The sequence below is a fragment of the Rhipicephalus microplus genome, unplaced genomic scaffold (assembly GCF_043290135.1).
Source record: "Rhipicephalus microplus isolate Deutch F79 unplaced genomic scaffold, USDA_Rmic scaffold_28, whole genome shotgun sequence".
NCBI lineage: Eukaryota > Metazoa > Arthropoda > Arachnida > Ixodida > Ixodidae > Rhipicephalus > Rhipicephalus microplus.
In genome coordinates, this window is record NW_027464601.1 from 6,085,867 (window position 1) to 6,111,448 (window position 25,582).

A 25,582-nucleotide genomic window follows, 5' to 3' on the forward strand; every position below is an offset into this window, starting at 1 on the left:
GCACTGTTTTCGCGCCGGTATTATTCTTACTTATTGTGAACGATGTTCCTTCATCTGTTAATGTTGGATGCAGATTATTTGGAGATGATGGCATCTTGTGCAAACAAACTCACTCACACGATGACCATATCGCCCTAAATACAGCGCTAGATGCAGTTTCAGCCTGGTGCAGTGATTGGCAAATAAAAATGAACGAAAAAAAAGTCCGCGCTCTTCTCTCTAACTAGAAAAAAGCATCCATCCAATTTCAATTACGTCATCAATTCAGCTACCCTTTCTAAAGTCACGAAATACAAGTTTCTAGGGGTCATTCGGTAACAAGGCCTGTGGTGGGACGCTGATATTCATTACATCACATCATCTGCGCTACAAGACTGTTATTTATAAAAAGGCGATTACAGCAAGCACCACCACACACAAAGTTACTGGCCTACAATAAACTTATACGACCCATCCTGGAGTACGCAAACACTGCCTGGTTCCCGTACACAAAAAAACTAATCAGCAAGCTTGAAGGTTTTCAACGAAAAGTCATATTTAACAAATTTAACCGAGCAGATTCACCCACGGAGTTGCTTAAGAAGGCTGGACTAGTAACCATAAAAAACAGGGCGATATTTACACGCTTAAAGCTGATGTACCAACTGCTACATGGTCACTTAAACATAGACCATTCCCGCTACATAAAGCTAGCCGCAGCTAGAACTACCCGCCACAAATACTCTCATACCCTTGCCCCTTACAGATTTCACACAGATGCCTTCAAATTCTCGTTCTCCCTGCTTGCGATCAGAGAATGGAATAACCTTTCCCCCTCCATTACCAGTAGCACATCCTTAGCCACTTTAACAAAACTAGTAGAAAGCGACTTGATAGCCTCGCAAACATAATATGATGCTATGTGATATTTTTTGTTATTTAAGTAAAGTGCCAATGTGATAGTACTTTGACAAATGCGTTTATATGTTTTCTTTTTGTTGTTGTTCTGTTAATTTTTTTCCCTTTCTAATGACTGTACTTAATCACTGCCTTAGATTGTCTACCTGTTATAATCCCTCTGGGATCGATAGTATGTATAAATAAAAATAATAAAAAACAATATGCCGTTACGAAGACCATAAGTGTTATCTGCTTCGTGCAACGCCTCCGATGGCATAACATGGTTCCCCGTCCTGGCGTAAACACGGTACATTCGATTCTAGAGCTGTAACACAGAAGTTGTCAATATCATTCTACAAGAAGGATACAGTAGGCTGCTACTAGGTTAAATAATGGGAACTTTCAATATGAGTGAGAATCAAACACAGGTCGTCGGCGTGGCAAAAAGGTGTTCGCTGCGAAACCACATTATTGCTTGAAACTGCTGCCGAAATGAAAAAAAACACAGTATGACCTTGAAGTAATCAATCAATCAATCAAGTCTTTATTTCAGCTTGAAAACACAAACTGGGGATCATGAGAAAAAAGCAGCGAATTTAACGCCGCTTGACGGGACTCGCCATCCGTACATGTCAGCAGTAGGCACAAAGCCACAAACAATTGCTGCACGGAAGGTTCATAGGAAACACTACGCTTTTAGAAAACAAAGAGAATAAAACTGATACTACAGACATATGTGTCATAATTAGCAACTTTACTGCGAGTACAATACAATAAAACATAGTGATACAAGCAATGATGACATGAAAACACATTGTAACAAAGACTGCACACATTTCTGAATAATGTTTTGGCGGATGGCACGATAACACATGCAAGGAGTATGCTTAACGCGTACAATATTTTGCAGAAGAAGTGCAGAGTTATGCCACACGTCAAAATTTGTGGATTGTACAATAAGAGGGCTTTCTAAAGGCTCACGCGTTTCAATGCGCTTAGACATACTTAAGCATGCATCACCGCCGACAAAAAAAAATCGATATAGTGACCAGCTGCGCAGACTCGTCTGTTGCCGTTCGGGCGCCTAGTGGGTCCTCTGCCAATTTGCAAAAGACAATACTTGGCGTAATTGGCATTTCACTGTACCAGCAGTAGGCATTCTAGGATAGTTCGAAACGGCCAAACTTACGACCAAAATCGTTCGTTTCATTACAGCGTGGTTGAGCCATAGACGGAGAAACGAAGCAAGGAAGGCTTCATTGCTTCATTGCGTTCTACGCTGGAAGCTCAAGTGCCCTGAAAGTTGTTATTCATTCGAGGTGCATCGTACACTTTCTTGAAATGTAAAAGCTGTGGTAAACTTGGTCTCGGCAGGAGAAGTAACGCTCTAAAGGACAGATTTCGGTTATAATGTATTTTAAGCAGTGCATTGTAATAGCAAAAGCAGATCATCCAGAGAATCTTCCTAGTCTACTTGAGACGTTTATTCTTTAGTTTTCTGTACGCTCTTCTTATCGTTTTTCTTATTGAAAATACCATATTGTTGGGGGTAACTGTTCAATGTTATGAAAGCATTATTCATCAACGATAGGCTGGTCTATAGCGGCTAGGGTACTCGGGTACTAACCCGTAGGTCACGGGATCGAATCTCGGCTGTGGCGGCTGCAGTTTCAATGAGAGCAAAAATGCCGTAAACCCACGTGCTAAGGTTTTGGGGCACGTTACAGAACCCCAGGTGGTCGAAATTACTGGAACCCTCCAGTACGGAGGGTTCCAGTATTCATATAGTGGTTTGGGACCTTAAGCCCCACATAATAATTAAACAACAATAAGCTGCACGCAGATTTACCTAAATGGATCAGCTCATACGTCGCATTGATGTGTTACTGCCACCATATTTTCCCAAAACGCAGTTGTGCGAGCCGTTTTTTTTTGGGTGGGATGGGGGGGTGGGGTAATAAGGGTGAGGCTTTATTGTCAACGCCAAAGTCTGGCATCATGCTCTGTGCCAGACGACTGGACTAAATTCATCGAGAGCTGGATAAGACGCGTGTCCCTTGACACAAAGTCGGCGTTACACTATGGTTCAATTATTCCCTCAATTTTTTTCCTAGGAGAGCCCGCAGTTATTTCAGAACCAGGAACACGTGTGTACGCGCACCGAGATGTCTTCAAAAGTGAGTCCCACTGTAATGGCAATTTTCTAAAGTCTCGTCTGTGTCTATGTATGATCAGAACACGGTTGAGTGCATCAAAATGCATGTTCGCTAAACTGAATTACAATGCAATCTGTGTTGATACTAATACACATTTTGCGAAGTAGGCTACGCCCTACTCTAGAAAAAAAAAGAATCACAGCATATACACGGAGTTAATGATGATGAGTGTGGTAAAGCTTCGGAAGGTTTTAATACTGAAGCGTGGGTCGTCCATCTGTCTGTCTGTACCTGTCTGTGTTTGTCTGTCCATCCGTCCATCCGTGCGTCTGTAAGTTGGTCTGTCTCTCTGTCCGCTCGTCTATTCATCCGTCCGTCCACGCCTGCTGAATGAGTCATAGAGCTACGCGGTGACGTACCAATTCGAGACCAAAGGGTTGGACAGACGCATGGCTTTAGAAGCTTCGCGCCTAACAACAACAAAAAAATGACAAGCCTACGCGGAACGCGCCATGCAGCTGCAGCATAAGCTAGAAAAGTGGCCTTTAGGAATCTTTTGTAAGCACTATTTGAGGTGGTTCAGGTGCACTGGTGGATACCCACTACGCCATAAGGAATCGTAACTTTTGTGTAGTAGGCCAGCATTCACTATGATATCCTTCGTCATTCGTTGCGGAAGAGTAATATCCGCTACAGACATGTTAGGAATTTTGTGCAATTTTTCTATGCAGTGGCTGACGACGATAAAAAAATACGCCTGAAGAAGGTATGCCCTGCACTTTATAGGCGATCAAGAACAAGTTTTCTCATGGGTTTGAGCATTGAATGATCCCCTCGTTACGAAATTAGCATTGTGTGATGCCTGGCTGACTTAAGGCTCTGGAACGCTTTCTTTCTCGTATTACCGCGATTTCTTTCCCTACGTCAAGCCTACCTTAGGCCAGTTTAGAAACGTACTTCAAGAACTGGAGTGGCTCAGTGGTAAAATACTGGTCTGGCACGAAATCCGAGTGAATCCAAGTGCAAATTTCATTGTGTCATTACAATTTTTCATTTCCTTAGGTTTCTTTTCTTTTCGTTCGATACTGGTTACGGAGGGCAGCGGCGGTGGCGGCGGACAACTGCAGCGCCGCGCGTGACCCGTTTTGCGATCTCATAACAGCGTTTGCTTCTGAAAGAACTTCGCATATACAAAGGGCCTGCTCTGTTTTTAATGCGGATTTCTATCCGTACTGCAAGCACTTTTAGCGTCTATCGACGTTTCTATTTAGCCACCTTCATCTCAGTGCTGTCATGGTCACTCCCTTAACTTAGGGTAAACCAAATTCAGTATGGGAAGGTAACCTCCTTTGACGAATACGACTCACTGTTTATGACATAATTATTGGGACATTTCCGCCACGTATGTCGTGAAACACTTTCGACCAGACAGTGGTGCATATCGGCGGCCGGATATGTGCTACGCCAGGTCTCGCAACTGATTTTAAAATAGACAGTAATGTTCGTGAAGCATTCATTGGGGATGCAGTGAGGGTCATTCCATTTTCAAGCAGTACAAATGTACTGCGATACAGCAATCACGTCGGTTAAGATCCACTGTAGCTAAGCGCAATGAACTGAAGCTGACTGGCAGTTTCTACCAACCAGGAAACGGCGTGAAGAGACATTGGCAATTTGAATTGGAGTGCGTTAAGAAAAATTAGCGCATCTCCTCGAAATGAGTGGCGGTGAGTGGGTGATGCTAAGCCTCCTCAGGTTCGTAATGTCTGCGTTGTAGTCGCCGGCTAGTATCAAGGTGGCTGGATGAAAAAAAAAAAAACTTGAGGCGTGCAGCCTGCCGCCGAAGCGGCGTGCCAGGCCCAGTTCACTTCGCGCCCACTCTGGCGCCAAAACTCCCAGAAACAACACTTTCACAACAATTGCTGCGCGGTACAGTAGCCCGTAAAGGATGTGTTTCATGGTTACACATCAAAGGTTCGATTCTGAGTTATTAGAAGTACCTATTACACCACATGTGTGAATAGTTTGCCCAAGGAGCTTCAATATTTATTCGAGTATACTCTAAGAGGATTGACATGAAGAAAATTGCGGCATATATATAGGCTGCACTTTTCTTCATGAATGCTGCCCGTTTGACTCACCTAAATTGAAAAAAAAGGTCACTGATTCTGTTCATGGTAAGGCAATGACCAGCTATATTCGAAGGGGCGGCGTATGGGCCCAACGACACCCACCGCAAAAACACGCGAAATTGAAGTGTAGATCCTAATAGTGCGTCAACAACAATGGTTGTTATCGAAGACCTATGTAAAATAACGAGAATACAACAGAAGCAAAAGGTGATCTCAGGAAAGGCATCACACGAACTCGCACACTCGGCAGGTAATAATTACAGCTAACTAAATCACTGAAAGGGTATTGAAAACCACAGGACCAAACCGGATGGCGCTACAAATGCAATCTGAAGCATTGCAACTGCGTGAGGACACACAGGGACCTTGAATATCCAGCACACATCTGTACTTCACAATTCTTGGAACGTTTTCGAACAATTTTCTACAAGGAAACTCAGCAACCAACTCCAGCGCTGATCGTTGTCATGGCGACAATCTTCAAAATACTACTTTCGCGGCGACGTTACTCGATTGTTCAAAATTAACTGACCGCACAAAATGGTTCTCTCGAACAGCTCAAACATCAAATCTTCTTGACCGAGTTCACCACCCGTCCTACCGTTCATCACCAGTAGTTTAGATCCTTTCGTATTCCCCTTTCTCATTACAACTAGAGGGACTTGGGAAGAGTGCCTGCTCGGCTGCTTTACCTTGGATGCGGAACGCTCCCGGGTAGCACGCGCCCGTGCAGCGGCGATCGCCACTGGCGTCTCAGACTAGAGACTGCGGCTCAGGCCCACAGAAACTCTCTGGTACATTTCTTAATAAAATTTTTACCACCACCACTGGCCGGTTTCGCGATCATTTTAGGTAATTGTATGCGGGTAGCACGTACCACGCCGAAAACCAGGGAAAGGGTTTTGTCTAGCCGGTTTGTCTGTGAAAACGGTCGCACTCAAAAAAAAAAGGCAACGCATCAACTTCTTGATTTCTCCCAATCGATGCGGGCTGTCGCATGTGTGGAGGGTAATGGCATTCGCCGGGTACCCTTTGATGCATGCTTTCTTGTTTCATTCGCGCACCCTTGAAGAGACCGGTTGGAACGGCGATGTGATGCTGTGGTCTAAAGGCGGCACACGTTCGATTCAGCATTCGTTCGTGACTAAAATAAATGCTCTCTTACAAATATTACGCATTATTATGCCCTTTGCGACACTATAGATCACAGGGGAATGCGATTTATTTCACAAATGCGTCTGTTTGCGCGTTCGAGGTGCTCACCAGCGCACAACCGTGACTCGGCGTCACACCTCTAAAGAAACCGTCTAGCCCACACGCCCGCGATAGTGCTCGTGCGCAGGCAACATGAGGCAAGCTACTCCCCCACATACGTTCACGTACAAAAAATCAAGAAAAAGCACGAGGAAAAGTACATAAAAATGCACAAATCTTCACGCAGCCACATTGTAACACGACGTGTGGTCCACTCAGTGATCTTCCGTACTACGCTGAAGAATTCCCATTTTAAAGCATGAAAATACCCCATGTTGGGCACTTTTCTCTGTATACGCTGAAAAAAATTCTCGAATATTTCCTACTAAGTAGTTTCAACATGCGCGCGGCTTTTCGCACACACAACTTATATAAATGGATGAATGTAACGTGTTTACGACTACTGAAATTATTGCTAGGGCATGTGCTCCTCACAGCACCAGCTGTAAGTACAATGCATATAGTGGGCTTGGTGTCAACACCAGCAGTGAACTAAAAGAGGATGGGGAGGAGGACGAATGCACGAACAGATTGGACTCACGAGTGAACGCTTAGATGAACGCGTGGACAGAAAGATGAACGGACGGATGGTGTACGTGTTCATGTAATGTGTTGCAGTGCAGTTGATTTACCATACAGTAAGATTTTTATGCATGTTTTTGTTTTTATTGTGCAAATGTTCCGTTTTTTTCTGGGACATGATGCATGTCTACCAAGTCAGTCCAGAGTACATTCACCCCTAAGAGCTGGCACGAACAGCGTTGACCCAACGAGCATCACATAGAATAAATATGGTTCTAGCAGCAATCGGACCCTAGCATTCTGTGGGGCATCAATTATCTACCTGAGAGACTTGCAGGGCTCAGAACTTCTTTTTAGGTAAACTATATTGTTTGTGAGACGTCAATTTTGGTGGAAGTGCTGAGCTGTCGACTCTTTTTTAAACAGTAGATAGGTTCTTCTATCACATAGCCGTCACATCGCGTTAACGACAAATGTAGTGAAGTGCTATCGAAGGTACCTATCTTATCTAGCAGGGTCCAGGGCAGAAGCAGGGTCACAAGTGCTGCATATCAGCTTACCGCTTCGGGTGTTGCTAATACCAACACTAACCATGGCCACCGGATTCTAATCACCGGGGCCTTTTTCAAGCCATTCTCAAGGCTTTTAGCCTTGGTGATCTTCCAGTTTTGTCTGGTGAATAAAAAAATGAATTGAATAATAATCATGCTGCTGTTGGCATTGTTATGCAATAGTAAACATGTGTCAGCCCAACATATGTCAGTTTATGCATTATTTTTACGTATATTTTACCGTCATTTCCTCACAATTCGCATGCTTTCCATATCATTGACTTGAAACATGCGATCTGTCAAATATTGTCTTTGTTCATGTCATATATACTGCCCACTTCGCCAAACGTTCCCAGTAGACAAACAGCAACAAGCCCTTGCTTGCAGAAGAAAAAAAGTCACAGCTGAACGCATTGCAGCAGATTGTAAGGTCACGCGCAGAACGGAAAGCATATCGAAACGTGCCCTGCGTTTCTCACGCGCAAATGACGCACGGAATGTACTCACGAGTATATATATATATATATATATATATATATATATATATATATATATATATATATATATATATATATATATATATATATATATATATATATATATATATATATATATATATATATATATATATATATATATGTATATGGGAAAGAAGTGTATACCTAAGGGCTCGTTTTTCCGTGTTTTAACACAATATGAATGAGATCTAACAGACAGTAATGCCAAGGAATGTACAGGGGAAGTTATTAGAACCAATTGAATGTAAATAAAAAGAAAGAAAAGTGTATATATATATATATATATATATATATATATATATATATATATATATATATATATATATATATATATATATATATATATATATATATATATAAATATATATATATATATATATATATATATATATATACATATATATATATATATATATATTTATAGATATATATATATATATATATATATATATATACAGTAAGTGACGCCGACGTCAACGCAGGCGGCGAAATCCAGCCTAGAGTGCCCATATAATCGCTATCACAATGAAAAGAAAACAGAGCTAAAGATTATCTTGTTAGGTGCGAAACACCTAAGGGCTGAGGCTTCTCCGTCCGCCTCTGTGGTGTGCATCACGGGTAGAATAGTGAATGTTAGGCCCAAAAAAGGCTTAACTGTAGACTAATATGAATTATTATTGCGAAATATTATTATAGAACACCGAGAAGAACAGAGCTTTTATAATAATTGGTGACTTCAAAGTACACATTAGAGACCTTAGGACCTCAGTTTTGTCGTCAACTCCCACTTTTCACTGTCGTGCACGAATGTTTTATAAAAAAGTTTGCTGTAGTAAAAACTATAGTGAACTAGAATATGATCTTGTGGCACGACCGGCTGGGCTCCGGTGTCACCTTTCACGCGGATGCTGCCAGGTCGCGCTGCTGTCACTTTTCATGCCAGCTTGAGCTGCGTATTCGGGTCGTCACGGGCTCCTGCAGAGCTGCAGCTGTAATTACTTGGAACGCGCAATGACTTCCTGATTCAAGCAGACGTAATATTGCCAGGTTAGTACGTGGACAACCTGAACAGAGCGTTGGCATGGAGATCAAAACAACAGCGCTTTCGGAGCGCCGTCGTCACTGCTACGGCGACGCGGTGCGAAACAGTGACAATCCGTTCTCCGCTGCGACATTTCACAAGCTACATGTTTGTGCGGGATATCAAACGAGGTACAGACTTCACCACGGTTTTCGCGCAGCAGAGTGCAATGGCACACGTGCACTCTAGAGTAGCTTGTGAGAACTGGAAATGCAATAGTCCAGCCTGCAATAGACGCTTATCAACTTCGCTCTCTTACGCGGCCCACGAGAGCGTGGTACGCGTCCCGCAAGAACACTGGTTGAGGAGCGCGCGCACGTACTTGGGGAATAAGAAAGAGCGTCTCATGCACAGTAAGACCTCTATTTGGCCAGTGTCGCTCGCCCTCTTTTAGGGACGAAGCTCCTTAAACCGGTACCCATTCGTCCCTCGTAGTAGTAGTAGTAGTAGTCGTGGTGTGTAACCAGTCTTACATTTTGACCTCCAAGGTGGTGCCGGTGCTTGCTGTGCGTTGTTGAACAATAAAAAATTCTCAGCGTGCGCGTTAACTAAAAGTCGAATTCTCCTGTCTATCATGCCCCTTTAGCAGCCATTGCCATGTACATTGAGCACTATCTGACATGAAAAGTTTGCTACGTTATGCTCTCTTGGCGTAACCTCCTTGGTTTTAGAAAGGTTTAGCGAGCGTTGGGTCGCAGTGCCATGTATACAGTGAACTAGTACATACCATGAACTCGAGGGGGTTAAAGGTGGAAAGTAGACACGAAGCGCAAGCCGTAAGAAAGTGTGCGTGTGCCTCCTCTCGTTCAGTCCTTGGAATTTCCGCTGGATGGCGGTGCTACTGTATGAGGAATATGTGATGAAAAAAATGCGAGATGGTGGCACTTGGAGTGCTGAATATGTGGACAAACGGACACACAGACAGACGCATCGTTACGCTGGCTCATGTGAACTCCTGGTTGTCGGTCTTGTTTTGGTCGTGGCATTACTGGTGCAGCCACTGGGTACCTGTACCTCAGCTGTGTCAGCCATCTTGGAGGCAGCTACATCTCCCAAAGCAAGAAGCAGCTGCCGCCTGCGTAGGTTACCCCCTGAATTTGGTCCCTTAGCATTGCCGCCCAGAAAGATGGCAACTCCCATGCCAAGCCAGGCGGTCCAAATCAGCGATATTCATGGTTTTCTTCTCGAGCATGTCTTTCATGCGCCACAGACATCAAAGCCGTTCCATGAAGACATATTCGAGGATGTTGATTACTGGCTCAACCACTTTGATCGGGTTGCCAGTATCAACGAATGAGATGATGTTCGCAAGCTGCTCCGAGTTTACTTCCACCTTGAAAATTCTGGGAAGACGTGGTGCGAGAACCACGAGGGCTCCTTTGCAACCTGGCAAGAGTTTAGCCGACAGCTCCGTGACGCCTATCGCAACACTGAGATGATGGAGAAAGCTTAACAAGCCATATCCCGAACGAATGAGTATATATGTTCGTCGAGAGCATGCTTCGGCTCTTGATGCGCGCGGACTCTGCCAGGCCGGAGGAGAAGAATGTGTGGCATTTGATGTGCGGAGTAAAAGAAAAGCTTTTCGCTGGACTTGTGCGCAATCCACCGACGACAGTCTCTGAGTACACCAGTGAGGCAACCACGATGGAGCGTACTCTGCAGAAGCGGTCGTCACAATAAGAACGCCAGATCCCGGTAACCGCATGCTCTATCTTTTCTGATAGCGAGAGACAGGACCACGCAGACTTCATTCGAAGTATTGTTTGGGACGAATTGCGACAACTTCAGGCAGTGTGACACCATCCATTTGTGCCAGCCCTCACGGATGTAATCAGACAAGAAGTACAGGAAACCGTCACACCCCTGGCTCGAATATCACCACTGATTTCGGCGGCCCCAGTCCTGACATACGCAGCGGCATTGCGATCCCCTGCGCCAACAGCTGCAGTTCTTGCTATGCGGCAAAGGTACCAGGCTATGCAACCATTCCAGAACCCTGCTTCGAGCCCGCCTCTCGACTCAAGGTTTCGAGCACGCCCTCCTATCGGCCGTCTGCCCCAAGACAAAGCGATAGCAAGGCAAGCACGTAGCATACCTCGGATAACCGTCCACTCTGATATCACTGCAGCAAAACGGGTCACGTATACCTGAACTGTCAATACCGCCAACTAGGTCGCCGCGGCTTCCACCCTGATGCTCGATGCCCACGAAATTGAAGCCTATCTCACGGGCCAGCGAACTCTTTCGGAAATTGAGCTCCACCAGTCGAGATCACCATCCACTCGCCGGTCTACGTCACCCAGTTTGCCCTCATCGTCTTCCGCTCCTTTCAAGAGCTGGTCACCAATCCGCCGCAAGGGACACAAGGAATGGTGGCTTCTGAGGGTAAAGTCGTGGTCCGGCGAAGTGTTTAAGACCTTCCATTGACGCAACAACCCGACGAGCACCATTTCTTTTTTCGGCGGGCTATCCGACAGCGGAAATATCGTTTCTGCCGAAATCACCGTCTTCGTCGGCAATTATGCTGTCAACGCCCTCGTCGACACCGGCAACGACTCTGCCGTAATCGTAATCGACTCTGCCGTAGTCGACACAGTAACGACTCTCCACACCGGCAACTTAACTGGAGAAGGTTACCACACGGTGGCAAGGATCTCCGTTGCGCATGGCAGGTGGCGATCTTGTGATGCCTATTGGTATGTGCATGGTACGCATTCCAATACGTACGTCGACATTTGCGGACTATTTCCTCGCATTGAGCGTGTGCTCTCGGTCAGTCATTGTAGGAATGGACATCTGTGATGAGTGAAGAAAACGACAACGACGGAAGTGCGGGGCAAGGCGCGTGTAATGTGCGCGTGAGTGTCAGCGAATCAGCTGATGACCTGTGGTGGCCCATAGAGGTGGCGTGCCACGATTGGGCCACGGGCGACCATCACGTGGCAGTGGGCTTTGTGGCTGGGGACGAGCCGAAGCAGCGGCAGACGGGAGACAGCGGGCCGAAGCGTCGGACGCAGGCGATCCAGCTTCCGGCCGGGGAACGCGGCTGTCCACGCTACTGTCGGCCAACTACCAGCTGGGGCGGCGTTGCCGGCACGAGTACTGCATCTCGGGGCGCGGCCTGGCCTGCTGTTCTCTTCCTTGCCGAGGGCATCGCGGATCTCGGCGAGGCGTCTCCACGGTCAGCCGTTTGACACAGTGATGAACGTGGCCTGGCTAATGGTCACGGTTGCGTCGAGCATCAGGTCTCGGCGCACGCTCTTCGCTGGACGGGCTGGCCATGCCCCGCATTGAGCGTCGCGTCTCCGATGCGGGTTGACTGCTCCGTGGCCGCTCCCATGCCATGAAGCGCCGGTGTCACCAGAGCGTCGCACTTCGGCAAGGGACGAGCGAGATGTTCTGCCGGGCGAGACGCGGGAGTGTGCACAGAGGAGCACGGAGCCGGGCGAGGATTCAGGGTGGCCGAGGATTCAGATGCCAGGGGAGTTGCTGGCTGAATCTAGGATCGCCGAGCGGTGCCGAGCGACGCGCCAGACTCGGACGTGGGCCACGAGCTCATGAGCTGCAGTGTGCACCCGAGGGTACCTGGCGGTGCCCTGGCCAAGAAGAAGGAACGTGCGGAAAAGAGAGCTCGAGGGTTGAGGCCACGAAGGCAGAGGAAGCGGTGCGCCGCTCGAGAGGACGAGTTCCTGGCAGCGTTCCTGAGCCGGACGTGGGACCCGTACGTGTCGGCCAGGTCGAGCTCCGGTGTGTCTGTTCAAGGTCCAAGGCCGAGACCTGCCGAACGGCTCCCGCCTGGGTGCAGTGGCCGGGAGCAGGTTCGTGGGCGAGGCCTACCGGGTGTGGTCCTCGTGAGCCGTGGCCTGATCCGGCACCTCCGGAGTTGCGACCCTGACTGCTGGGTTGGCCGCGACGTCCGACTCAACAGCGCTGCACACGGTAGCGTATCCGTGCGCCGTCAGCCGTTCCACCCATGCCATGAAATAAAAAAAAGTTTATGTTAATCCTTTCTCGTCCGCTATCAACAAACATAGTGACGAACGTCTCCTTAACCATCACAATAAATGGTCCACACGTTCCTCGGTACGGCTCGGCGATCCTAGATTCAGCCAGCAACTCCCCTGGCATCTGAATCCTCGGCCACCCTGAATCCTCGCCCGGCTCCGTGCTCCTCTGTGCACACTCCCGCGTCTCGCCCGGCAGAACATCTCGCTCGTCCCTTGCCGAAGTGCGACGCTCTGGTGACACCAGCGCTTGATGGCATGGGAGCGGCCACGGAGCAGTCAACCCGCATCGGAGACGCGACGCTCCATGCAGGGCATGGCCAGCCCGTCCAGCGAAGAGCGTGCGCCGAGACCTGATGCTCGACGCAACCGTGACCATTAGCCAGGCCACGTTCATCGCTGTGTCAAACGGCTGACCGTGGAGACGCCTCGCCGAGATCCGCGATGCCCTCGGCAAGGAAGAGAACAGCAGGCCAGGCCGCGCCCCGAGATGCAGTACTCGTGCCGGCAACGCCGCCCCAGCTGGTAGTTGGCCGACAGTAGCGTGGACAGCCGCGTTCCCCGGCCGGAAGCTGGATCGCCTGCGTCCGACGCTTCGGCCCGCTGTCTCCCGTCTGCCGCTGCTTCGGCTCGTCCCCAGCCACAAAGCCCACTGCCACGTGATGGTCGCCCGTGGCCCAATCGTGGCACGCCACCTCTATGGGCCACCACAGGTCATCAGCTGATTCGCTGACACTCACGCGCACATTACACGCGCCTTGCCCCGCACTTCCGTCGTTGTCGTTTTCTTCACTAATCACAATAACCCCCCGCACAAGAAAGTTGTTTCAGTCAAACAACTTTTCTCACAACACACAGTAATGAGGAAGAACAGTCCCGTGGACTCACGACTCTCGAGCAGTGGTGGCGGAGATGCCTGGACCAGCGCGGCCTCGGGCCTCGTTTCTGAGCTCTGGTCCCTCATTTCTTTTTCCTCCACGCTCACTCATGCCAGCAAAGCCTCTCCACTCAGCCCCATCTCCTTCCCTAGCTCAACTAGCTTTCTCTTGTCGTCCATTCTCGTCCGCCACACACAAACAACGTGAGGCTCTCAGATGTAACGCGAGAGCTTAATCCTGGCAGGCTCGCCATTTATTGTGATGGTTAAGGAGACGTTCGTCACTATGTTTGTTGATAGCGGACGAGAAAGGATTAACATTAACTTTTTTTTATTTCATGGGATGGGTGGAACGGCTGACGGCGCACGGATACGCTACCGTGTGCAGCGCTGTTGAGTCGGACGTCGCGGCCAACCCAGCAGTCAGGGTCGCAACTCCGGAGGTGCCGGATCAGGCCACGGCTCACGAGGACCACACCCGGTAGGCCTCGCCCACGAACCTGCTCCCGGCCACTGCACCCAGGCGGGAGCCGTTCGGCAGGTCTCGGCCTTGGACCTTGAACAGACACACCGGAGCTCGACCTGGCCGACACGTACGGGTCCCACGTCCGGCTCAGGAACGCTGCCAGGAACTCGTCCTCTCGAGCGGCGCACCGCTTCCTCTGCCTGCGTGGCCTCAACCCTCGAGCTCTCTTTTCCGCACGTTCCTTCTTCTTGGCCAGGGCACCGCCAGGTACCCTCGGGTGCACACTGCAGCTCATGAGCTCGTGGCCCACGTCCGAGTCTGGCGCGTCGCTCGGCACCGCTCGGCGATCCTAGATTCAGCCAGCAACTCCCCTGGCATCTGAATCCTCGGCCACCCTGAATCCTCGCCCGGCTCCGTGCTCCTCTGTGCACACTCCCGCGTCTCGCCCGGCAGAACATCTCGCTCGTCCCTTGCCGAAGTGCGACGCTCTGGTGACACCGGCGCTTGATGGCATGGGAGCGGCCACGGAGCAGTCAACCCGCATCGGAGACGCGACGCTCCATGCGGGGCATGGCCAGCCCGTCCAGCGAAGAGCGTGCGCCGAGACCCGATGCTCGACGCAACCGTGACCATTAGCCAGGCCACGTTCATCGCTGTGTCAAACGGCTGACCGTGGAGACGCCTCGCCGAGATCCGCGATGCCCTCGGCAAGGAAGAGAACAGCAGGCCAGGCCGCGCCCCGAGATGCAGTACTCGTGCCGGCAACGCCGCCCCAGCTGGTAGTTGGCCGACAGTAGCGTGGACAGCCGCGTTCCCCGGCCGGAAGCTGGATCGCCTGCGTCCGACGCTTCGGCCCGCTGTCTCCCGTCTGCCGCTGCTTCGGCTCGTCCCCAGCCACAAAGCCCACTGCCACGTGATGGTCGCCCGTGGCCCAATCGTGGCACGCCACCTCTATGGGCCACCACAGGTCATCAGCTGATTCGCTGACACTCACGCGCACATTACACGTGCCTTGCCCCGCACTTCCGTCGTTGTCGTTTTCTTCACTCATCACAACATCCTTCGTGTATACGGCACCGTCAACGACCTCCGTGAATTACTAGTGTCGTTTGAGGATTCTTTTTTTGCTGGAACTGACAGTACGCGATTCCCAAAAAGAGCGCTCCGTGTTACCGACGATTCTCTGACTCTCCCACCTCGAAGCAACCTCTTTGTCAAGGTATCATTAGGACAGGCCGTGTACAACGCAGTGATTGCAGAGGCCAATTTGTTTCCCCTTATTTCACAACAAATCTGTCTTGTCCGAGGAATCATTCAGCCTAGCAACAGGCATGTTCACCTGCTGCTCACGAACTTCAGTGACGAATATCGCCACCTCATAACACACTGCCATTGCAAATTTTGAAGAACTTGCCGATGCTGAAGGTTCGTCCACGTTAGCTTCATTTTCATTGAATGGCCACCCTTACGAGGCCTTCGCTAGCACTCTTGACGTAAACGATAGGGTACCTTCGGCTCATCGAGAAAGCCTTTTACGACTTTGACGAAAGCGCCGACACGGAATTACACACTGACGCCAGCAACGTTATACTAGGAGTGGTATTACTTCAGTGACATAATGGCAGAGAGTGCCTGATCGCTATCGCGAGCAGAACGTTATCCCCAGCGGAGAAAAATTATTCAGCTGCCGAAAAGGAATGCCTTGCTGTTGTCTGGGCCATAACAAAGTTCCGCCCATTGTTATATAGCCGCCCAATCAGGGTATTTAGCTACCACCATTCCCTTTGTTGGCTCGCGAATCTCAAACATCCCTCAGGTTGTCTAGCACGATGAAGCCTTCGGCTACAAAAATTTGATGTCATAATCGTCCACAAATCTGGGCGGAAACACACTGACGCTGACTTTCTTTCACGTGCACTGGTCGAAAATGCCAACACTGTCCTCGAAGACCATTCACTTTTTTTTATGCCGTATTGGCAACCAGCTTGACTGAGCAACCGCGTCATGACTCGGAGCTGTTTCCGCTCATTGAATACCTGGAAGGGTGTCATTTTCGCACTCCTCAAAGCTTTTCACGCTCGCAATCCTCCTTTTGTTTCCGAGATGGAGTGCTTTATAAAAAGAACTTTCATCCTGCACAAGCTAAGTATCTGCTTGTTGCGCCAACTACGCTTCCTGATGATATTTTACGTGCGGGTCATGATGAGCCATCGTCCGGACACCTCGGCTATACGCGCACGCTGCAACGGATTCAACGCTCCTACTACTGGCCACGTCTCGCAAAGACTTTGAAGCACTACGTTCACACATGTCTCGTCAGTCATCAACAAAACATTTCACCTTTCCGGAGCCAAGTACGTTATTCCGCCTCACGCCATTCATTTTGCTTGCCTAGTAATTTTCGTCTCATTTTATTTTTTTTCTTCATCTGCAGCATCAAGACGATGCTTCTTGGGAGAGCCGGTAATGACGCATGCCACTATTGATGAACGACTCACTGTGGCTCATACTCGTTTTGGGCTGAGAAGAGGAAGAGAACATTTTCGTTGCTCTGGTTTAGGTCAACTCCTGGCTGTCGGTCTTGTTTTTCTCATGAAAATATATAATTTTTTATGTTTTGATGAGCTGACACTATCCCTTAGAATGGCCTGTATCTATTTCTTTCGCGTGCCTTAGGCAGTCGGAAATTCAAATACATACATTCGTGCTCCAGACTCATGGTTTCCACAAAAATGTGGAGACAATACTTCCTTGGCACCGCAGTTGCTCGCAAACTGGTCACTCACTAATGAACACAAGCACAGCCACAATGAGCACACATCACAACTCCGATGAACCTGACGGCACCCAAAAAACGATGCGAAATTCGTTGTCTATCATCAAAGCGCAGTAATTCTACAAAGATTGCAACGCCGATGCGAACACGCCGACGAATACCAGCGTCGGTTGCGTTGTGTGCCACACAGCGCACAACTCAACCAGCGCCGTGAGCTCGTTGACATAGGCAGTAGAGCTCGTTGACATAAGAAGTAGAGCTTCCAGGCTATGACGAAGTTTCTTCAGGAGGTGGTCGCTCAGCGCGTCAAACTCACGCACATACTCACGCACGCGCACTGATTGACTCCCGCGCTGCTCGCGCTTTCCAGAGAAGACACCACCAGCGCTATCGCCTCGCGCACACGACATGAAAAGGCGCAGTGGTGACGCGAGAAATCCTAGTGGCCGTCCGTGTCATTCTGGACCACCGAGACAGCAGCGGTGGCCAGCCGGTTGCGCCACCAGATCATATTCTAGTTCACCATTGTCGAAACATTTGTGTGTATGTCAGTACAGATTTGTTTACAGTTGACGGACAACAATCATAATTTTGACAATACATTATAAGATATCTTCACGCACAGATGGTTTGCACTAGTCACTGACTCGAACGTATACAATATGAACATTATTATTTCTCTTGTTGACTCTCATGCCAAATATGTCACTCGGTCTCTGTGCGTCACTCAATTTACAATACATGCGGCAACCTTCAGGCAACGTATGGTTACGGACCCATATATACAATGCCCAGAGCGTTGCCTACTCATCAGGATTCATTTCGTTAATATGCGTGTATGTTTTTCCAACGTTCTTTGTTTTATTTATGCCCCCTCGTCTTTGTTCATGTCTTCAATGTCACAGAAGCGCAATGTGCGGGCCTAATTAACGGGGCAGATCTAAATATGTCACTGGCATATCCAAGCAGTGCTTGAGGTGCTTCAAAACGCGTATTTATTGTGTGTGTATATATTCGCGCACGCATGCGATCACACGGAGAAACATATATACAAGCAATTCGAACTTTTGTCTTCGACGAAAAGTGTGTCACAAGGTCCCTATTTCTGGCATTCTTTTTTCAGGAGGAGTCATTGAGCTTGTTGTCCAGCTGTGCCTGAAATTCACAGCTGTTTTTGGGAGCGTCTGTATGAACAGACAAAACTGCTGTTTGTTTTCTTTTTTCAGAACAAGACCCTTCCTGTCCTGATAACAATGCAGAATAATGGGGAACCAGTAGGATGTAACACATTCTATATCACCGTATCGGAATAACAGTTCTATTTCACAGAATGAATGAAATGACACCATCTTCTGCTGCTCAATTTGCGTAATATCATACATTCATTTGGCGTTGGTATAATCAATAGCGTGCTCATCCTGTTTTACCAATAAATTTAGTATAAACAGTACAAAAGAGTTACTGTTTGTGGCTGATTTATTCCCTTTAATTTCGCTATGTGTGTGCCGCGAGCTTGGACCTGACCTGTACGCAACTGTGTCAGCTATTCGTTTACCTTTGCCTCGACAACAGTCACACCTGTCGCCAACCTCGCCCTCATTAAGCTTATAAAGCTAATAAATTGAGTCAAGTCAGTAATGGTTTGTTATGAATGTCTATACGTGTGTTTACCGTCTATACTTGGTTTTATCCCGTACAAAGTTTCGTTACTTGTTATCGTTACACAATTCCACTTCCTGTGGTAGGGTTCAAAAGAAAAAAAAAATGACATGGAGTTTTTCGTTGTAAAATTATCAGTGAATTCTAATCGGGGGTACGCTCTAATTGTGTAAATATAGAACTAGGCATCTTGGTGCTCATACCAAAACTGCATGTGCGCTGTTGTGATAGCACTAAATAGAAAAAATCGGCGAAGATAATTTCGTTTTGGTACTTTACTAGCAACACTACTAGAACAAATTAACGTCAACAATAACAGCAGCACACAGAACAGGCCCTTGTCAAACAGCAGCACACGCTCTTCTCTCGAGGCCCTTCTCATTTATTTTAGCTATCTGCTAAGAGCAGACAGCTAAAACACGACGACAAACAACACGATGACAGACAACAACGACAAAATCTTCGTCACTCACAGCGCCACTTTGTCTTTTCTTACACAATTTCGACTTACAATTTGTTTTACTGTCGCCTTTGTGCAACACAAAATTGTTAGTTATTCTTTATTGCGTCCCGTTACAGCACTCTGGCACCCGTTCCCGCATTACCTCTGCTGATTAGACGTGTTCAAGTTAAGCGTTTGAATGAGTTGGTTTCAATTGCACACTGAACACTTGCACAAACAACGCATACGATGCACAACCTATTTTAACCTACGCGACGTACAGCTCCCCAAAATTTTCGATTCACAGCTTTACAGCTGTGCAGCAGTCTTACTGAGAATTGACCATACAATCCCGCGCACGCCACCCGTACGCATTAAGAAGTGGTTACAGCGTCAAGGAGCTTCAAAGTGCTATCGTTGAAAAATGTCCCTGTGTAAACAGATTTGGGAAAGGATACGCAGCAAAACTGTACACAAGACGTGCCGTTAACCATCAAGCCAAGGAAAAGTTCTCAGTCTGCGGTAAGTGGTGTGCAAGGTGTAGTTTAAAAAGCGGAATGCTGCCGTAGCATCGGCTTGGTAGTGTCTGTCAAGCATGCAACTTCCTAAAATTAACCGAAATAGTTCTATACAAGAAAGCTTGGAACTTCAAATGTAAGTCAGGCTGCTTATTTGGCCCATATTATCGAGAATGATTGGTTTTACTTGCAGCATCAACTCTTTAGTCTTAAGCTTTCGACGGGAACGTTCTTTCTAAAGATGTGCTCACATGACGTGTTCGAATAAGGCGTGCAGGGCAGCTACTTCTTGAATGTCAGTGCAGATTTGAAGGGATGCTGAATAGAGTGGGAGCGCAGTGACACATGTAGTCTGGCCTCTGCACAATCAAATCAACAGCAGCGAAACATCGCCAAAACGAGCGCAGTATTTCTGCGGGCAAACATCTTGAATGATTTCACCAGTTTTATTAGCTGCAAGGATTCAGATTCGTTTTCAGACATACTTCACCGAACAGTTTAGAAAAAGATTTCAACATTATTTCACAAACTATACTTCACCTTCTCCCAACATGTCTTGATGAAGTGCCCTTTGATATGCTCCTTCTTATGGGACTGCTCTGCAGTCTACGCAAAACGTGCATCCAAGACCATATAGGAGAACTAACAACTGCTTAAAATATGCATTTTATGTGTATGGCTCTCACAGCCATGTCTCTGCTTGTAAATAGGTGAAACTGATTTAATCTGCTTTTGAATGCAGTTAAAGTAACTTCCATACTTACAAACACACGCGTCTTGCTTACATGCTTCACATTACAGCATGATATATTGCCGTATTAACGCGTGGTAGACGCATAAGTTGCCATCGGACGTCTCAACATGGCTTTATCAGAATGAGTTCATAGTTTAAAGCCAGCCACTCACAACAAAAGGCCCCCACGCTACTGCACCCTCAAGGTCACTTAGTGGGGGAACAGCAAGTTTGAAAGGATTTCATAGACTAATTGTTTGAAGTGCGCACTAGGAACAGAATATCGCTACCGCGTCAACTCCTAAAGGCGAAAACTAAGGGTGCCCCAACTTTTTTTTCATGTTTTGAGACGTATTCAGCTGGTTTCCACAGCGCTGCCAACAAAGTCTCGGAGAAAATAGAACGTAGCTTTTTAAGGCACACATTGTTATAAATAAATGTACATAGGAAATGTCACGTCACATTTATTAATAGGTTTTCCTTTGTTGCAAGGAAGCGTGCGGCGCAGTGTTACGGACTTCCAGATCGGCAACAAGGAACGTGGCTGCAGTCAACGTCTTCTCGCTCTAATACGAACATTCACCCGAATAAACCTTTGCCATATGAACTTTCCAAGCATACGCCTCGAAATTAGTGAATTTATGAAGTTGTGCTTAAGCACGACACCAATATACGTGTGGCTGAACGAATGTTCTCACGTATCTTTCAGAGGTTGCAGAATTTCCTCTTCAAAGCTTCTGGGTCATGGACCGCAAATCATGAGAATCTTGCTGATAGCTACCCAGCTATATGGTAATAATCAATTTTCTGTTGGCTTCGTCGACATTAACAAAATAGATGTTAGACTTCGCGCATAATTGCAGTCATACTTCAGCACAATTGATGTGTTGACACAACGTAGCCGCTGCAAATGAAATGAATATAACAGTGCCATTCCTTTTCTATCAAGCAGCGGAGCTCTGAGTGGCCAGGATAGAATTGCATTTTTGATAAATTTCTGGCTACCAACGTTTCACCAATGACGTTCAGAACAAAATATTCGCAAAAGTACAGTTTCCTTCCAATAAAATATGTTATGAAGGCGAATGACGCTATAAAGTCATTCTACGCAGTATTTTGAAACATAACACGAGAAGGTCGAGCGCAAAGCCTGGATCACTGCTTTTCATGGTCCACTCCCTGTAGGATGGTATTATTGAGTAGCGTGCCTGTTCAGGTCGATCGTTGGTTAGGATAGAGCGAATAGAAACCCATCTACATCACGGGCGAGCACGAAGACTCTTCGGCCTCTTGATTCTTCTGTTTCCCTCCCAGCAGACGGGCGTCGATTTGCCCGACACAACTGGGATGCAATAATTCTGATGTGCAAGGGAGCGAGTGGATGTAGAGAAAAAAATTAAAGAGAAACGGGACGTGAATGAAGAGGACAGAAGGCAAAAAGACAGAAAAATGGATGAAGCAAAAAAAAACTTTTAGACAAAAAAGAGATAGAAAGCGGACAATGCAAGACACAAATTTTTAAAAAGACAAAAAGAGAAGGAATAAAAGATAGATAGATCAAGAGAAAGCCTGAATAGAGAAGAGAGAGAAAGGTGTGAAACAGAAAGATATAGTGAGAGAAACAGAGATAAACTGAGGAAAAGGAAACACAAAATAGAGCGAGGCACTGAAAGAGAGAAAGAAATCAACAAAAATAACACCAAGAAACAAGAAAGACCGCACATATCGGCACATCCTTCAGGCTTGAAACCATGCAACGCTGGCTTGATTTTGTGTGATTACATGAAAAAAGTATTTCAAAAACGCCTGCTTCAGGCGTCTCTATAGCGCAGAAAAATGTGCGATGTGGTTTAAAAGATTTCACGAAAAAAATGCTACATTATGCGCGTCGTCTGCTACCGGAAGCGCGCACCGCCGACGCCACCTGCAGCAAAACACGCCGATGCCACGCCTTGTCACAAACAAACAAATGGCTTCGGCGGCAGCGGCTGGGAAAGGAGAAACACAAGCAAATGAACTCTACGGCGCGCCGCAAAGAAAAACGAAACAAACGAAGTGGACAAACCAGAAACAGGTGGCGCGTTCCTGTCTCGATTCAAAATGGCGTCGTCCCCTTAGACGCGCACCGGGTCGTTTACGCCTCTTCGGCAGAGTTTTTGCGCAATCGACTTTGGCACAGCTACCGTCGTTTATTACGTTGTGCCGTTCCCTGAGTGCTGTGTGTGTCGGCTGAGTTTGTGGTGTGTTATTGCGTGTTGCTTGTGCAGTTGGCGTCGAAGTGCTCGAAAGTTGGCGGGCTCTGTCCGTGTGATACTCAAGGTGTACACTCCGTGTGATACAACGGCAATAGCGCGACGATCGCAGCCGCCGGTGAGCTTCGGTAGACGTGTAACCTGACTCACGCACGTGGTGCACGATGCCTGGACGAGCATAGGCCGCCGGTGAATTTGATACTCCCCGCTAACGCCGTTGCGTGATCGGACAGCCGTGTCCGCTGGTTGCCCCTAGTGGGTCCGCTGTGCTGCCACCATGGAGCTCTACGTATTTTGCCTCGTGTGTCTTCTGTGAGTACACTTCTCGTGCACAGTCATCTGTACTATGAGATTCCGTGCTCGTTGAAGGGCACACTTTTCGCTCGTTATTGTTTCCATTCCAACGTCCAGGGAAGTATCTAACGGGGGCCAACGCCCCATTCCGCAGATGATGTCATCACTGCTTGCATCTATTCAAATTGAGCGTTAACAAACATGAGTCCTACACGGTCATTTAGGGGCGTCTGCTGCGCTTGCCATGTAAAACGGCTTCGAGCGTCAATACTTGGTAAGCGCGAGATATTCGAAGCAGGTGGAAATATCACATGGCCCCGCCGCGGTGGTCTAGTGGCTAAGGTACTCGGCTGCTGACCCGCAGGGCGCGGGTTCGAATCCCGGCTGCGGCGGCTGCATTTCCGATGGAGGCGGAAATGTTGTAGGCTCGTGTGCTCAGATTTGGGTGCACGTTAAAGAACCCCAGGTTTTTTAACTCCCAGCGGCGCATAAACCGATGCCCAGCATTGCGAATTCGTCTTCTAATTGGGTGAATAGCTTAAAATCAACAAGTAATACCTAGAGGACAACATATAGGGAGATAACGAGTAGTCGGCTGGTATCAATTTTCAGTAGTGTGCTATGTGATGCAGTGATGCCTGTGCATATTTTAGTTCCTCAGATGACCTAGCGATGAGGAGTGTTATTAACGCATAAAAACTCACTTCACATAAGCACATTTTATTCAGCGTGATTGAAGTTACCGTCTGGGATGAGAACTACGGACGCCGGAAGTTAACTCCAGCATCTTCCAGAGTACTTTGTAGAATTCTTCGTTTATAAAAGACGCTTTGCATGATAGTCTTTCCAGCGCCAATTGTTGAATTGTGTTCGAATCACTTAGTGTTTGACGCTAAGACTGCAGAATAATTTTACTTCTTGATGGGGCAGGGCAAAGAAGATTCCTCAGATGACCTAGCGATGAGGAGTGTTATTAACGCATAAAAACTCACTTCACATAAGCACATTTTATTCAGCGTGATTGAAGTTACCGTCTGGGATGAGAACTACGGACGCCGGAAGCTAACTCCAGCATCTTCCAGAGTACTTTGTAGAATTCTTCGTTTATAAAAGGCGCTTTGCATGATAGTCTTTCCAGTGCCAATTGTTGAATTGTGTTCGAATCACTTAGTGTTTGACGCTAAGACTGCAGAATAATTTTACTTCTTGATGGGGCAGGGCAAAGAAGATTGATTTGATTGATTTGTGGGGTTTAACGTCCCAAAACCACCATATGATTATGAGAGATGCCGTAGTGGAGGGCTCCGGAAATTTTGACCACCTGGGGTTCTTTAACGTGCACCCGAATCTGAGCACACGGGCCTACGACATTTCCGCCTCCATCGGAAATGCAGCCGGCGCAGCCGGGATTTGAACCCGCGACCTGCGGGTCAGCAGCCGAGTACCATAGCCACTAGACCACCGCGGCGGGGCGGGCAAAAAAGAAGGACACGGAGCTAGAGGCAAGGCTGCAGAGTGCCTTGCAGAGTTGATGTTCTGTATCATCGCCCTCTTCTTTTTCTGCACTCATGTCTACGCTTCTTAAGTGGGTTGTTGCCTGAATAAAATATCTGAAACATAAACGCGCACTTGAAAGGAATGTTGACTCACATGCTGCTCGACACTCTTCTGCGCGTAATCTAGTTCAGTCATCGCGGACACCACGAGTTTTTATACACAGACCCATCGAATAGAAGAGTGACTGCCATCTTTACTGCCTGTCTGCCGCCTACACCCTCTTACTCCTACTTCCTCACCCCAGCGCTGGGTAGCAAACCGGATGCTAATATCTGGTTAATCTCCCGGCCTTCCGCTTCATATATCCCTCTCTCGACGTGGTTAAAGCGACTCTAACATTCACTCGTTGACCTTTAAGCTTGAAGTTATGGTATTGCAGTGACTATCTTGAAACGCTTTTGATTCACCTCTCTGATTCTTTTTCGAGTTCGTGAGTGGTTTTTCGTTGTATCCCTGAGGGGCCTCATGCGTAAGCGAAACATTTCCAACACATGTCCGCCAGAATCAAGACAATGGGCTGGCTGAAATCGAAATTACATTATGAAATCCGAGCCTGCTCGAAGCGCCTTATGTTGACTAGCAAATACCATACGAATAAATAAATTAGGTTCATTGAAACCTGTACATAATGGAACATTAAAGGTGCGTGTTAGCAATGCGTGTTAGCGTGTTAGCGTGTTAGACACCTATCTTATTCTAACGTAGTGCGCATCTAGAGTTGGTGAAAAGAGGATTCACATAATTGTGTCTGTCAAACGCACCCAGAAACTCATGCAATCATTCCAAAAACGATAGCTTTCGATGGCTGATGTCACAATTTATTAGTGGCAGTCATCACCGCTGCGTGATTGCGTTCATCGCTCAATACCCATTGAAAGATAGTAAGACACCGTGATAAACCAAAGAAG

At 47.5% G+C, this 25,582-nt stretch overlaps 1 protein-coding gene across 3 annotated transcripts in view; it reads left to right on the forward strand.

Moving 5' to 3' along the window:
- Positions 1-18,676, forward strand: part of LOC142786704 (uncharacterized) — a 37,177-nt gene extending 18,501 nt beyond the window's left edge. For 2 of the 3 annotated variants that reach the window (XM_075884342.1, XM_075884340.1), the window contains 2 exons: positions 2,994-3,056; positions 18,446-18,676. In XM_075884342.1, coding sequence (XP_075740457.1) covers positions 2,994-3,056; positions 18,446-18,532 — 150 coding nt within the window. In that variant the 3' untranslated portion in view covers positions 18,533-18,676. The remainder of the gene's footprint in view (positions 1-2,993; positions 3,057-18,445) is intronic. The other variant, XM_075884341.1, reaches the window with a different exon arrangement.
- The last annotated feature ends 6,906 nt before the right edge of the window (positions 18,677-25,582 follow it).